This window comes from Panicum virgatum, chromosome 9K (assembly GCF_016808335.1).
Source record: "Panicum virgatum strain AP13 chromosome 9K, P.virgatum_v5, whole genome shotgun sequence".
NCBI lineage: Eukaryota > Viridiplantae > Streptophyta > Magnoliopsida > Poales > Poaceae > Panicum > Panicum virgatum.
The window spans coordinates 4,178,274-4,192,938 of record NC_053144.1 but is presented as its reverse complement, the minus strand read 5'-3'; the positions used below and the strand labels follow the sequence as shown (position 1 = coordinate 4,192,938).

Below are 14,665 nucleotides of genomic sequence, written 5' to 3'. Positions count from 1 at the left end.
TTTAAAAATATAAAAAAGAAAAAAACGCTCTATCGGGCACCCTCAGAAAAAAGCCCGGTCACACGTTGGGCTGGCCCCGATAACCAAAGCCCAAGATAGATCATGCCCATCTATCCTACAAGGTTGGACTAAAGCCCGTTCTGTCCAGTGCACATCCAGACACTGACAGCTTGGTGCCAGATCAGAGAGTTGGAAATTGCCGTAGTGTCGGTGTGCCACTGGCATGTGGCCCCTGGATCCACAAGTCAACTTTTCTCAATTGTATACCACATGATGATGAGATTTTAGTAGTACTAAGCTAATTTTCTATTAGTATAAAAGCTTTACAAAAGGCAACATTCTGCCTGCACTAGACAACCAATGTACCACTCTGAAAAACCAGCTGCTCAGACCCTAACACAATCCTGATAAACTGACACCAACCTATGGCTAGGCTACGCAGCATCTAATGCATGTACTGTTGAGAGTTGAGACTGGTTTACGCACGACTGTTTTTTTTTTTTCTTTGATTTGATTTGACAACTACACACGACTGGTTCTGGTTGGGCATCTTCGATGGAGCTCATGGAGGAAGCAACAAAACACCCTGGGCCTCCACTGGAAAGAACACACATGGCCGTTTCGAACCACCATTTTTTTCCTCACAGAATCTACAGGATTCTTCTTGACTCATTGGATAACGCAAACACATGTCGAGATGCCGTCTCCGTCGTCAAGCAAGTCTCCACGTTCGCTGTATGGAATCACAAGAGGCACTATGTGAGATTAACGAACCAACAAGGCTCCATCAAGAAAGTTTTTGCAGTCAAGGAAATCCAGCAAAAAACAACAACATCCAAATGATTTCCCCATGAGCAGATGGGTCTCCAGAAGATGCAAACATTGATCGAGAATTATGTCGATATGATATCCTCATCAGCAAAAAAGAACGAAACTAATGCCATTCTGTTATTTGATTGCTGGACTCAAGATAGAAATATTGAGTATGAACAGGATATCTATTACTGTATCCTAGAAAAGTACTGTGGAGGACTTTGGAAACTTTTACAGATAGTCAATTCTATAAGGTGACTAGGTGAGGTCAAATAACATGTTGATCGGTGAATAGGAATTTTCTTATTGGAAAGCAACGGCAATCAATAATTTGAGTGTTTGATTGGAATGTCTTTATCTGTCTGTCTGTATTCATAACACTGCATTTTATATATGGGCACATTTGGTCCTAACTAGCCAACTAGGAAGTAGAAACCCATGTCGAAAGGCTGATATACCAATCACTTTATGTGCAACTGTTATTTCAGTGCTCTCAAAAAAGGAATATGCAGAACAATTTGGCAATAATGAGACTATAAAACTAAATATTTACCGGCAGTATCAAATTTGTAAGCTTGATTACACTCAGTTGAAACCATGCACCAGACTGCTTCAATGTAATTTAACTTGTATAGAAATAATATGGAGCTGAAAAGAGTATCATAGCTGAGAGTTTCATCGACCTTGTTTTCAGAATGCAAAGCTAAACTATTTTGCGTTAAACACTCTAAAAGACAGTAAAGACCCACATTTATGATATAAATGTAACATTGTAACATCATCTAGAAGATAAACACAAACTTTTTCTGAAATGATAAACACAAATTTAATCTCTGCTAGAAGTGTATAATGATGCACAAACAAATGAAGTGCAGCTTTGTAAGGAACATGACACCATTTATGCCATTTCGAGTGATTTTGGTGATCGAATGACAACACAACACTTGGACTAATATGATTGTTAAGATGACCATTCTCAGGTTTTTAGGTTCAAGTGATGTCAAAGAGAAAGAAAAAATAGGCGTAGCAAGGTTCCGCTACCCGGTTAGCGGACGGGGGTCGAGGGGGAGTCGCCCCTCGCGGGTCTCAGGGCAGCGCCCTGAAAGCTCTTCGGTCTGAAGCACCGGAAGAACCGACGCATGAAGCATCGGTGCATCCGATGGTTGTCGGAAGAACCGACGCCATGGCAGAAGGGAATCAAAGCCAAGTCAGCTTATGGGCACCGGATGAACCGACGAGTTAAAAAGGGGCATCGATGCATTGGGCGTCCTATGTTCCAGAGACGATGTCAAGAGCCCAGGAGAAGATTCTTCAGCACCGGTTCAACCGACGGTGCATCGGAGTATTGCGTCGGTGCAATGACGTCAGCGCCCAGGAGAAGATTCTTAAGCACCGGATGAACCGGTGATGCATCGGTACAAAGCATCGGTTCAACCGGTGATCACTGCGTCAGCTGTCAGGAGTTCAACGGCTACTTCGGGTTATGAGTGACCGGAAGAACCGACGCTACCTCAGCCAGAGGCATCGGTTCTTCTGGTGATACGCAGATTTTCAGCTGACCGTTGGAGCAACGGCTACAAGACTTGGTGGCCTATATATACGTCTCACCCCGGTCATTTGAAGATTGCTGAAGTTGCTGGACATCCCACACACACCCAAAAACATCTCCAAGCCATACAAAAACATCAAGATCATATCCTTAGCCCTTAGAACACTTTGAGAGTGTTGTGTAAAGGATTAGCTCTTAGAGAGTGAGATTGCAAGGCTTCAAGCCTTTGTGCTGTGGTTCTCTAGTGAACCAAAACAAGAGCTTGGTGCGCCGGCACCTTGGAGCGTGGAGCTCGCCGGCAACGTCATCGACCCTCCGACTTGGTGTGGAGCGGCGACGACATCTTTGTACGGGGGACGTGGAGACCCTCATCCTTTGTGGAGAAGCTCCTTAGTGGAACCCGGGGCCAAGGTGACCGTGATTGTGTTCACGGAAGAGACTTGGTGGCCGAGTAGCAATACTCTTAGTGAGTGCTACAACATGGATGTAGGTGTGCCTTTGTGGCTGACCGAACCACGGGATAAACACCCGCGTCAAGAATTTGCTATCTCCTATCCCGCTCTTTAAGCTTCCGCATTTCTTACTAGCAATTTGTGTGCCTTTACTTTCATAGAATAGTTTCTTGATAGGAAAGGCTATAGGTTGCTAAACTCTTTTGGGATAGGGGTTTCACACTAGAACAACCTAGTTACACATCTAGATAGCATGTTTTAGTTTAAGTTTTGTGCAAACTAGTTGGAGCCATAGGTCTAAGTTTTTAGAGTGCCTAATTCACCCCCTCCCCCTCTTAGGCTAGAGCACCCGATCCTTACAAGCTTTAAAAAATCTGGCTAAACATTATGACCAAGTTTTTCAAGATATATAATACAAGACGTCTTGTTCAACCGTAAGGTTGATTTCTTGGAATAACAAAACAATGACAGCCATCATCGGACCTAAACAAATAGGAGACACTGCGATCCATCTGGCATCAGAGCATGGTTTCACACTTTCACTTAAGTCAACACCCCATAAACTGATTTAGTAAGAACCATGTCTAGCAGAAAATTAGCTCGCTAGAACCCAAGCATGCAGAACATTCACCTAGTTGATCTAAAAGGAAGAGAAACTGGACATATACAACGCATAGTAGCAATTCACCCATCTACTGGATACTACAATAATCCAAGATTCCAAACTCATGGACAATTGCAGGCTTGCAGAAAGTTCAGCGAGGAAGATGATGCATACCTTGGCTCGTATTCCTTAACCTCTGTCAGATCCTCTCCGAGCAAATCCAGCCACTGCACATTGCATTTGGCGGCACACTTATCATCGCCGCAGTTGGCCTTCTTCAGGCAACTCTTCTTCGGCGGCGGCGCTGCCTTCTCACCATCCTCGTGCTTCTGAGCCTCCTCTTCGTCGTCTTCCTTTCCGGGTACCGGCGCCTCTATCTTCTGAACCGGAGGCGGCGCCTCCTCGGCCACGGCGGCCGAGCGCGGCGCCGGCGCAAAGGCAGCGTCGCGGCTCGCATCTTTGGATTTGGGGAGGCAGGAGATGAAGCGGAAGGGGCCGGCGCAGTGGCTCTCACAATGGGAGAGCCTCATCAAAGTTGGGGATCGGAGCACGGGGAGCAGCTGCCGAATTAGAGCCCCTGGCTCCAAGAGCACACCACATCAATTGAATCTGGCGGAGGAGCAGATCGAGGTAACCGCTGCGGAATGCAACCAAGAACGGAGCCTGCCGACAAGAGGAGGAGCAAACCTCTGTGCGGGAGCGCTGCGGCAGCAAGAAGAACTGCAGCAGGTTGAGGTGTACTAGCTTGACAGGGAGCAGGGGAGGAGAGAGGAGGAGGAGAAGGTGAGGTGAGGTGGGTCTCCAAGAAAGCCAAAAGGAGGTGTGTGGAAGACAAAGAAGGAACGGAGCCCAACAGATAAAAGGAAAAGCCGCCACTTCGTCACTGTGTTGCAGTTGCAGCCCATCCCTCCATTCAACCGCATTGCATTGCATTGCAACTGAAATGATCGATCCACTTTCAGTTGCATTGCCCAAACTAGTGAAAATTATTCAGAGACAACCGCTAAAAAACCAAAGGGATGGTTGCTTCACTTTTATCTTTAACCATGATTTTATTGGCGATTTTACTACCCATGGGTCTCCACATTGTCCAATTATCATCTGTAAGAGTTCATAGGCTCCGAACTTATATGATGGATCCATGCATGCTACTCAACTCATTGAATGTGCCATCGTTGATACTCATTTTTGGATGCAAATTAATTTTATGTGGAAGAAAGCGAATCAATAACACACCTATGGTGTGTTGCCACCAAGCTACATGATCACATGAATTCGAATCTATACATTTGTCTGGATTGTATTCTGTTACTCAATTGGTTGCCAAAAATATCGACGTATTAATGCAAACTGCCGAGCGCAATCACTTTTGTCCGCAAGCCGACGAGAAAATCAAGAAGCATGGCGACATAACACGTGTCAATATCCGTACAGTTATAACATAGTACTCCATATGTTATAGCTTGTCATCATTTGTTGGTTATATATGGCCATGACTATTGTGTACATCTTCCTAAAATAGGTAAAAATAACATAATATTAAAATAATATGTATATTCGGTATTAGTAAAATGAGCCGCTTTATAGGACAAATAAAATCGATAAATTTTGCTAATAGATGGCCGTAAACAACCGCGAAACAAATGCTACTCCTTTGTTCTTAAATATATGACATTTAGGACAAGCAAATTAGTTTATTTTTGAACTAAATAGGTTATCCTAAGCGACATATATTTAAAAACGGAGGTAGTATTTCAAAACGGTAATATAAAAAAAAAAACAGTGCAGAACAGCTACTCGTAATCTTGAACACACACTGCACCGGCGCAATTCGAGATAGGAATATAGGATACCACCACGAGGGCACGAGGCCATCTCGTCAAGCAGTCTCTTCACGTCTGCGTCCCGTCCGGCTGGCAATGGTCCGCAGGCAACAGTGTGAACGGATCGAGGAGCTGGCCGCTTCCTCGTCGGCGCTTCTCCCCATCCATGCCACACTGTCCGACACCACAGCATCCTCCTACTGCATCTGACGTCAGAGATGGCCGCTGGGCCCGGGTGTGGACGAACGCCACCGAGCGCGCCCAGGGTCAAACGAGAACAGGTGCCCGCGCGCTTGTCGGGTTCGTGCGAAAGCGTAGGTGGCACGGACGGACGCGCGCGTCACGTACGCGTACGGCGTACGTAGCCATGGGCTTTGTTGTATTTGTGTTCTGCCGCCTGCGGGCGGCGGCGGTGGGCTGCTCGGCGCCTCGCGCGACGTCCGCCACGCCGACTCGGTTTTCAGGTCACGTGCGTGTGTTCCGCGCCTACGGCGGATGCGGCGGACATGTGTGCGCGCGGGGGCGCGTAGGTATGCAGGCGACTACGCGTAGTTTGTACGCACAGGTGACGGGTACGGTATTGTTGCTGATACTAGAAGCTTCTAGTCCGTCACCAAGTGGTACTCCACCTCTTGTGCAAGTTTCGTTGGTTATTTCAGGAAAAAAAGTTGCGTTGGAGCATATTAAAATCAGTATACACAGTTATACGCAAAACTTTACCTTGAAAAAAAAAAGTTATACGCAACACATGCGTACTCAAAACGATAAATGCAGCCTGGTCCGGCCCGATCTAGTCAGATCTGGGCCCGGCCCGTTTCGGCCCAGGGGTCCATCCCCAATTCCAAGTACCAAAGCCGTCGCTAATCTCTCCGGATTAGGATCCCCCACCTCACTTGGCTATCGTCCTCCGCGGCGAGGGGACGGCCATGTCGTCTGCGCCCCTGACATCCACGCCTCCCCCTCTCCTTCCCGCCAAATCCAAGGCCAAGAGCCCGCCGCCGCAGCACCCGCTCCTCTCCCACCTCCCGCACTGCACCAGCCTGCGGTCTCTCGCCCCGCTCCACGCCGCCGCCGTCAAGGCCGGCCTCGCCGCGCACCCGGCCTTCGTCACCAGGCTCCTCACGCTCTGCACCGCCCCGGGCGCGCACCCCGCCCACCTCGCCTACGCCCGCCAGGTGTTCGACCGGGTGCCACACCCGGCGGACGCCGTCTGGTACAACACCCTGCTCCGCGGCTACGCGCGCTCCCCGTCCTCCTCCTCCGCGGCGGCGCGGGTGTTCGTGCGCATGCTGGAGGAGGGCGTCGCGCCGGACACCTACACGTTCGTGTCGCTGCTCAAGGCGTGCGCCGCGGCGCGCGCGGGGGAGGAAGGGCGCCAGGTTCACGCCGAGGCCGTCAAGGTCGGCGCCGCGGGCCACGAGTACGCCCGCCCCACGCTCATCAACATGTACGCCGAGTGCGGGGACGGGCGCGCCGCGCGCGCCGTGTTTGACAGGATGGACGGGGACTGCGTGGTCTCGTACAACGCGATGATCGCCGCGGCCGTGAGGAGCAGCCGGCCCGGGGAGGCCCTGGTGCTGTTCCGCGAGATGCAGGCCAAGGGGCTCGAGCCCACGTCCGTGTCAGTGATTAGTGTGCTCTCGTCGTGCGCTGGAACTGGGGAGGTGGATCCATGATTATGTTCGGAAGATAGGGCTTGATTCCCTCGTCAAAGTCAGCACTGCGCTGATGGACATGTATGCAAAGTGTGGGAGCTTGGAGGATGCCATTGCCGTGTTCCAGGGGATGGAGTCAAGAGAGAAGCAAGCTTGGTCGGTGATGATCGTGGCCTACGCTAGCCATGGCTATGGCAGGGAGGCCATTTCTCTGTTTGAAGAGATGAAGAAGCAAGGGATAAAGCCTGATGATATTACATTCCTTGGTGTGCTCTATGCCTGTAGCCACTCTGGTTTGGTGAGTGAAGGGCTTCAGTATTTCGACGATATGAAAGATCATGGTATCATTCCAGGGATCAAGCACTATGGTTGTGTGACAGATTTGCTAGCTCGATCAGGGCAGCTGGAGAGAGCTTACAAGTTCATCGATGAACTGCCAATAAAGCCCACCCTAATCTTATGGAGGACGTTGCTTTCTGCTTGTGGAGGCCGTGGAGATGTTGAACTTGGCAAGCGTGTCTTTGAGAGGATCCTTGAGCTGGACGATTCTCATGGTGGTGATTATGTAATATTCTCGAATTTATGTGCAAACACTGGAAAATGGGAAGAGATGAATAGGGTAAGGAAACTGATGAATGAAAAAGGTGTGGTAAAGGTGCCAGGCTGCAGCTCAATCGAGATAGATAACACAGTTCACGAGTTCTTCGCAGGAGATGGAAAGCACCCCAAATCACAAGAAGCAAGGAGAATGGTTGATGAAGTGATTGACCAACTAAAACTGGTTGGTTATGTCCCTGATACCTCACATGTGTTCCATGTTGAAATGGATGAGGATGAGAAGGCAACAAGCCTGAGATACCATAGCGAGAAGCTGGCAATTGCTTTTGGGCTTCTAAATACAGATCCAGGAGCTACACTGCGAGTTGTGAAGAATCTCCGCATATGCCCAGATTGTCATTTGATGGCAAAACTTGTCTCAATGGTCTTCAATAGACGAATTATACTCAGAGACCTGAACCGCTTCCACCACTTGGAAGATGGAGTCTGCTCTTGTGGTGACTACTGGTAGATTTTAGGAACAGAATTCTCGTACCACAATATCTTCTTTTGTACTACAGTTTTTTCCACTCAGGTACGATAAATTTGTGCATCCATGGAAAGCTACTAATGACCAAAGATTCTTTTTACTAACAGTGCTGAAACAATAATTATTGACCCAAATCTGTTAGTGAATATCAAGTGCTCAATCATGCCCTAAGCCCATTAACGTACTGATTTGCTCGGTTGATTGTGTATCATGATCAGCATTGCGGATTTGATTTTTCCTTCTCTATTGGTATAATATTACTGTGCAGTTATGGTTTACATTCTCTTAAGATTCTGGAAAAAATATTCCCATGTTAGGGCTTGTTCGGTTTGGAGGAGATTGAAGGGGATTGGAGGGGGTTGGGAGGGATTAAATCCCTAACAAGTCAAAATCCCCCTCAATCCCCTCCAATCCCTCCCAATCCTCTTGTGGATGGAATTAACCGAACAGGCCCTTAATTGAGTGCTGAATATTTTTTAAAAAATGTCTTTTTTTGAATTTCATTGATACCATTGAATCTCCCTTAGGCCCTGTTTAGTTCGCGAAAATGTTTGGATTTTGACACTGTAGCACTTTCGTTGTTATTTGACAATTAATGTCCAATTATTGACTAATTAGGCTTAAAAGATTCGTCTCGTGCTAATCAGTTAGACCGTGTAATTAGTTTTTTTTCAACTACATTTAATGCTCCATGCATGTGTTCAAAAATTTGATGTGACGGATACCTAGAAATTTTTTTGGGAACTAAACAGGGCCTTAACTGAATGAAATCAGTACATCATCAAAGACTCTGCTTTATTGCCCTGTTACTATGTTAGGGACCAATACTTTATGTCTGAACTCTGAAGTCCTTTTTTTTTCCCAGGAGCCTAAAAATAGTCATAATTGTTGCTCAGAACTCACATGTCATGTTGAGTCAGTATAGTGTACCATTTTGGTTCCATCATAACTGCATTATTTCACAAATAGAATAATGAACTTCACCTTTTCAGCTAAAATCACACAACTAGGCCTGAACTACTGGAGCAACTGCAAAGGCACATCATGAGTCCGAAAAGAAGAGTAGCTCAAACAGAAGCATCCACCGTGCACACATATTGTACTTGCTGAGATATGCTGAAATTGCAAGTAATCCATGTAAATTGGTTAACAGGCCTTTCCTTTGCGTCTTCTTTGCAGTATAACAATGGATTAGGTTACCTGCTGTGTTACCAGACATGATTATCTGTTAAACGGCCCTTAACTGTATGTCAGATTACTTAAACAGGCAGTAAGATGGTGCCGTCAGCTTGTTTGTCATTTGTTTTAGGTCAAGTGGCTATATATTACACTTGGTCTTCGTCCAGTGTACAAATCTGTCCAACTTTTCAGCAGTTATTATAAGTCGGTCTGACCGACCAGTGACAAATAGATCAGCCATCCCATGCAGCCTGGCCACTTAGTTTTACTGTTTAGACCGGATTCTACAATCGTGCTTTTGTGCACCATAATACTACCAGAATCATGTTTATATACCATAGCCATCTCTGTCATCCATCTCTAGAAAACCGTCAGCGTGCTTTATACCATTGGATATACATAATTGGCTTTTCGGTTATCTAATCTTTTAGTAGGTTTATCTGTGCCACAATGATATGCTGTACAAGTTATATGGATAAGGAGGTAAAAACACATGTTGAGTACATGAAGAAACCCCAGCCTGCCTGGAGCCAGCCAAGATGAGAGAGGCAGGGGAATCTTCTTGCCCCTTGAGTTGATCAACCATAGAGTAAAAGATAACGCTCTTTGCAGCTGGAACCCATGAGCAGCACTTTTTTTAAAAAAAAATCATCTTTGACCAATCCTTATCAAACGCATTATTCTATTACAGTTATTCATTTGGTGTACCTGAATGATATTCCTTTTAATTTACTATCCTCTGTTTTTCTTGCTCCTCTGTTTCCTTAGTTTCCATTTCTTGACTAGGTCATATATTAATTTCAAACATTACTTGTTGACAATGGAAGGTAGCTAAATTGCCAAACTGACACGGAGTAACGTACCAACTCTTATAAAGCCCCCCAAAGTTTGCATGATCAACTAAATATTTTTATCATCTTTTCAACCTGTAAAATGCAAAACAGTTCTTTATCATCCTTATGTCCTTTTTCTTTGTTTTTTCGCCCCACTTTAGCAGTGGGCCTATTTCTATGATTCTATCTAACATGGTCCCCATGTAAACTATAGTTGTGATTCAACAATTTACTGATGAAGTCTGATAAGATAAGAAATAACTATTTGCAGAAGTGGTACAAGAACATTAAAAAACCAGTACAAGAAACAATAAAGGAATACATTGATAAGTCTCTTTCACCAAACTTTGAGTTGATTTGTGCAATGTGAATGCTTTTTTTTTCGAGAATACCCAAAGCTTTCTGTTATGCAGAAATATGAATTTATTACTCGTTTGACGAAAAATGAAGATTACAGTATATACCATGTGTATGCATTTACCCTTTAGTTCTCACTCCACAAAGCCAGCAAGCAATTACATGTTACAGTATTACCACAGATCAGTATACCGGCGGCGGATGGGCATACACGGGAGGCGGCGGCGGCGGCGGTGGAGATGGTGGCGCGATGCACCCGTGGGCGTCGCAGTGCACCTTCGGCCGGTGCAGGAACGAGATGCACTCCTCGCCGGGCCGCTGGTCGGGGCGCCCAGCGATGCAGTTCTGGCTGTCGTCGATGTGCGGCACCTCGAGGCACCGGTGCGGCTCGCCGCAGAAGAAGTTGTGCGAGTAGGTGAAGTTCTTGAGGTGCGGCAGCTCGCAGATGCTCTCGGGTATCTCGCCGGCGAGTTGGTTGTGCGCGACGTCGAGCTGCTCCAGCGCGCGCATGTTGCCGATGGTGTCCGGCAGCGTGCCGGCGATGCTGTTGAAGCTGAGGTCGAGCACGGTGAGCTTGTCCAGCTTGCCGATCTCAGGCGGGATGCAGGAGGAGATGCCGCTGTTGAGGAGGATGAGCTCGTTGAGCGTCCCGGCCATGTCGCCGATGCTGCTCGGCAGGCAGCCGCCCAACCGCGGCAAGTTCGCCAGCACGATCACCGACGCCGTCGAGTTGGTGAAGCTCTCCGGCAGTGTGAACTCGAAGTGGTTGTTATTGATGAAAAGCGCGTCGATCTTCTTCTCGAAGATCGCCGCCGGCACCTCGCCGCAGAAGTTGTTGAACCTTCACACACAGAGACAGATACAAGTGCAACAAACATAAGGTGCGCTCATGAAAAGCTCTCGCAGGCTCAGGTATTTGCGTACACATCTACAAGGGTGCTTACCTGATGTCGACGTACTGGACGTTGGGGAGGCAGAGGAGCTGCGACGGGAAGGGGGCGGAGAGCTGGTTGTTGCTGACGTCGATCTCGTGGAGGAGGTGGAGGGAGCGGAGGGACTCGGGGAGGGAGCCGGAGAAGCGGTTGGAGTTGAGGTGGAAGACGGCGAGGTCGGACAGGAGCCCCAGCTCCTCGGGGAGCGTGCCGGCGAGGTCGCCGTGGTTGAGGTCCACGCCGGCCACCGTGCGCTGGCACGAGTCGTCGGGCGCCGGCGCGCAGTACACGCCGAAGTAGTTGCACACGTCGGGCCCGCACCAGTTCTTGGTCAGCTTCTTGGGGTCGTCCGTGATGGCGCGCTTCAGCGCCTGCAGCGCGACGTACGCCTTCTCCAGCCGGGAGTTGTTCGTGGCCGCCGCAGGCGGGGACGGCGGAGGCATGCCCGGCGCCGCCGGCTGGGCCGAGGCCAGCAGCGGCCAGGCGACCGCGACCACCAAGAACGCCGCCGCCGCCGTCGAGCTCATCCTCTTCATGGCCGGGCCGCTCTTTCCTGCATGCAACGGTAAGGACAATGGAATGTTGGTTTCTTGCTTTCTGTGTCCACAACTGATTCGTGTTTATGTGTGCTGTTGCCGTGTGTTCGATTTGGTTTATATAGGCGCTTCGTTTGGGTTTTTTCTGACTTGTTTTTTTAGGCTTTGTGTGCGTGCATCATTTGCTCATGGCTTCTATCTTTGTTTAGTGTGCTGTTGTGCTTGGATAATTGGCACTGTTGACCACTTCGTTTGCGACGATTTTGTTCATGTTGAGGGGCATGATAAAAGGGGTGGAGTGACTCCCTTCATTCCTACCTAATTGACTCGGCTGCTCGTTAATTCGTGACCCTTTCGCTTTCTTGCTGTTGTGTCGAAGTTTTTGGCCCTTTTCGTGGCGGTGGACGTGGTCTAAAAAAGAACCAGGACCAGTGTTTGTTGTTAGTGACAGGCATTGTTGTCTCGTGCTACTCACTCTTGGTTCAGGATTTGTACCGACATGGAGCATATATAACCATTTCTCATTTATCGTTGATGACTGGAGAACTGAGTTCTTCCAGTTCTTGTCTTGAACAGTGGAGTTTGTTTATGTGACTGGAAATCTCATCCTTTAATAGCATGATCTTGAGATCTCACCCACTCATAAGATGCTATTACTGTTAGTGCCTTTTTCACTGACCTTGATTGGTTACGTTTTTGTTTCTCGGATTTTCAAACCATGTAGACTAAAGAAATGGTCTGTAGTGCTCAGTCAAATGATGATATGAGAAAGCCAAGTATCGGTACCTTTAAAATCGTATCAGTACTAGTACTTTTCATTACACTAAAGTGAAAGACAGGAATGCCTTTGAGCCTAGTTATTCCCCGTGTTTGTTGGCCGCTTGTGCTATTCCTTTAAATTTGTTTATAATCTTCTTTTTAGGCTCTATGCTTATGCTTGCACGACCTAATCAGCAGAAACAACCAAAATTATGCCGCCTGCACGATTCTTGACGATCTGGCTGCTTCAAGGATGCTTCCTGTTTGGAATAATAGTAGAGGGGCAGCTTTTTTCTGTATTCACTATTCAATGTCTTAGTCTTAGTGGTCATCGATTTCAGCTAGTGTGATAGTCTACTTTTGTGAGGATTTAGCCGATCAGCCATATCACTATGCTACTAATAGCCTAATTTTTTCCTTAAAAGATAAGCCTAATTCCTACACCTTTTTGCTCTACGCTGCAAACATTCTTTTTAACTGTACAAGTGATACTCGCATTTATTTTTGAGGTATGAACAAACTATTGAATAAAATTGAGGAGTTGATGAAACAAGACATAATTGGTGTACTTTTTTTTAGCTGGATAGTTGGTGTACTTGAAACCAAGAAATGGTGGACTTAGTAATCAGAATGATACCGCGTTGGATCACGTCAGGCTCTGTAACTTTCCAATGGGATAAACTAAAATCGTCAGGTTTATCAATTTGCAGTTGTTGTCACGCCTGATAATAAAAATCTAAGTATAACAGTATATGATTTTTTTAAGAAAAATAGAATACGGACATGGAAAAAAACATTGAGATACTTGTCTGTTGGTGCAGAAGTATGCTAACGATAGGACTGCATCTTTGTTGCAGACCTCTTTTGAAATACATCTTGGTTTCAGATGGTGGCCAATTCATCGCATTATATTGCCATGTAAGGTGGTGGGTCAACCATCCTCCATAATCCCTATCTTAATCCATCCCCTTTCTCTTGACCAGTGGGATTTCCTCATCATAATCTCACATGATCTGCACTCCCCAGGCTGCAGGTCGAGACCTTCACATCACACCCCGGCACAGAACCGTTTGCATCAGATTCTGACGTGACCTTCTGCTTGCTGCTGTTGCTCGTCGCAGCAGCACAATCCGGTGGCACGTCAGGCTCGTTGAATCGCCCATCGCATGGGCCGTTGGTGAGATATTGCTCTCGTTTTCGCTCATGATGAATTGATGTGTGATCCTTTTTATGCTGCTCTGAATATGCAATTTTTAGTTACTTTATTAATGTGGTTTAAATGCATCTGTGCCCATTTAAGCGTCATCTGTTAAAACATCGGTTTCAACGGTTGTGCAGTGCAGGCACAATTTGGAAAGCAACAATGCCCCTGCAGCCTCAGATGAACAGGTACCAAGTCCTATAAGTTTCTCCTATAGGAAATAATTCCTAAAAAATCCCGTGCTTCATTCGCGACATGCCCCTTATGTTTTTTCAGGCAATTTATTATGATTCCTTGGTCAAATGCTTGCTAGTTGTTGCAGCTGATGGAGATGGCTGTTCTAATTTCCAGATAGTTATCATTCCTGCTATGCATGCATGCTAAGAGTATTTTACACGATCCCTTCATCTAGTTGCTCCCATTTTTTTAATTGCGTATGACGTCTTTAGCAGCTCTCCCCGTGCCGGCTGCTTGTGTTGACCAAATAATATGGCATTATGCTTCTGAATTATGCAATGGATCTTTGCCACTATCATTGGAGATGATTTCAACCCAAAAATTGGGTGATGATCTGGTTTTGCTTTGCTAACCATTTAATATGAGGTAGCCGATGGCATTTTTCGTGAACGAGAAGGAAGAGCATTCATCAGGTTGAAATTTTCAGACTGATAGAGTTAGACACATCCATTCAACTTTCACTCAGTAATCCATGTTTTCCCCCTGCACGATTCATGATCAGAAATACCTTTTTTTCCTGCGAATTTGGTCCAAAATACCACACATTGATAAAAATATTTGTGCACCCGGTGGGAAGACCTACAATTTTCTTTGATGCAGCAGGGGGCTCAAGTCCCTTACTGATGGTTTGGTCAGTATCTGTTCATC

General features: G+C 46.8%; 3 protein-coding genes and 1 pseudogene across 3 annotated transcripts; 2 read left to right on the top strand and 2 right to left on the bottom strand.

Moving 5' to 3' along the window:
• Positions 1-282: 282 nt before the first annotated feature.
• On the bottom strand, positions 283-4,247 carry LOC120649477. The gene is made up of 3 exons (XM_039926276.1): positions 4,106-4,247; positions 3,593-3,995; positions 283-733 (listed from the first exon to the last, which is right to left on the bottom strand). The coding sequence occupies exons 2-3, from the start codon at positions 3,946-3,948 to the stop codon at positions 670-672; spliced, it is 420 nt and encodes a 139-aa protein (XP_039782210.1). The 5' UTR covers positions 3,949-3,995; positions 4,106-4,247; the 3' UTR covers positions 283-669.
• A 1,865-nt stretch (positions 4,248-6,112) lies between these two features.
• Positions 6,113-9,328, top strand: LOC120649474 (annotated as a pseudogene).
• Positions 9,329-10,298: 970 nt separating this feature from the next.
• Positions 10,299-12,247, bottom strand: LOC120649475 (leucine-rich repeat extensin-like protein 6). Its single transcript, XM_039926274.1, has 2 exons — positions 11,297-12,247; positions 10,299-11,193 (listed from the first exon to the last, which is right to left on the bottom strand). Exons 1-2 carry the CDS (start codon positions 11,818-11,820, stop codon positions 10,536-10,538), a joined length of 1,182 nt encoding a protein of 393 aa, XP_039782208.1. The 5' UTR covers positions 11,821-12,247; the 3' UTR covers positions 10,299-10,535.
• LOC120649476 lies at positions 11,747-14,315 on the top strand. Its single transcript, XM_039926275.1, has 5 exons — positions 11,747-11,849; positions 13,437-13,497; positions 13,606-13,756; positions 13,918-13,968; positions 14,057-14,315. Exons 2-5 carry the CDS (start codon positions 13,466-13,468, stop codon positions 14,162-14,164), a joined length of 342 nt encoding a protein of 113 aa, XP_039782209.1. The 5' UTR covers positions 11,747-11,849; positions 13,437-13,465; the 3' UTR covers positions 14,165-14,315.
• The last annotated feature ends 350 nt before the right edge of the window (positions 14,316-14,665 follow it).

Excerpts from the sequence above, each read along its gene's own strand:
- LOC120649477 (XM_039926276.1), bottom strand. The coding sequence starts at position 3,948 with ATGAGGCTCTCCCATTGTGAGAGCCACTGCGCCGGCCCCTTCCGCTTC. Across the intron at positions 734-3,592 it reads GTTAAGGAATACGAGCCAAG|CGAACGTGGAGACTTGCTTG; the intron begins GTATGCATCATC and ends GATTCCATACAG.
- LOC120649476 (XM_039926275.1), top strand. The coding sequence starts at position 13,466 with ATGGTGGCCAATTCATCGCATTATATTGCCAT. Across the intron at positions 13,498-13,605 it reads TCATCGCATTATATTGCCAT|GCTGCAGGTCGAGACCTTCA; the intron begins GTAAGGTGGTGG and ends TGCACTCCCCAG. Across the intron at positions 13,757-13,917 it reads GCCCATCGCATGGGCCGTTG|TGCAGGCACAATTTGGAAAG; the intron begins GTGAGATATTGC and ends ACGGTTGTGCAG.
- LOC120649475 (XM_039926274.1), bottom strand. The coding sequence starts at position 11,820 with ATGAAGAGGATGAGCTCGACGGCGGCGGCGGCGTTCTTGGTGGTCGCG. Across the intron at positions 11,194-11,296 it reads GTCCAGTACGTCGACATCAG|GTTCAACAACTTCTGCGGCG; the intron begins GTAAGCACCCTT and ends CTGTGTGTGAAG.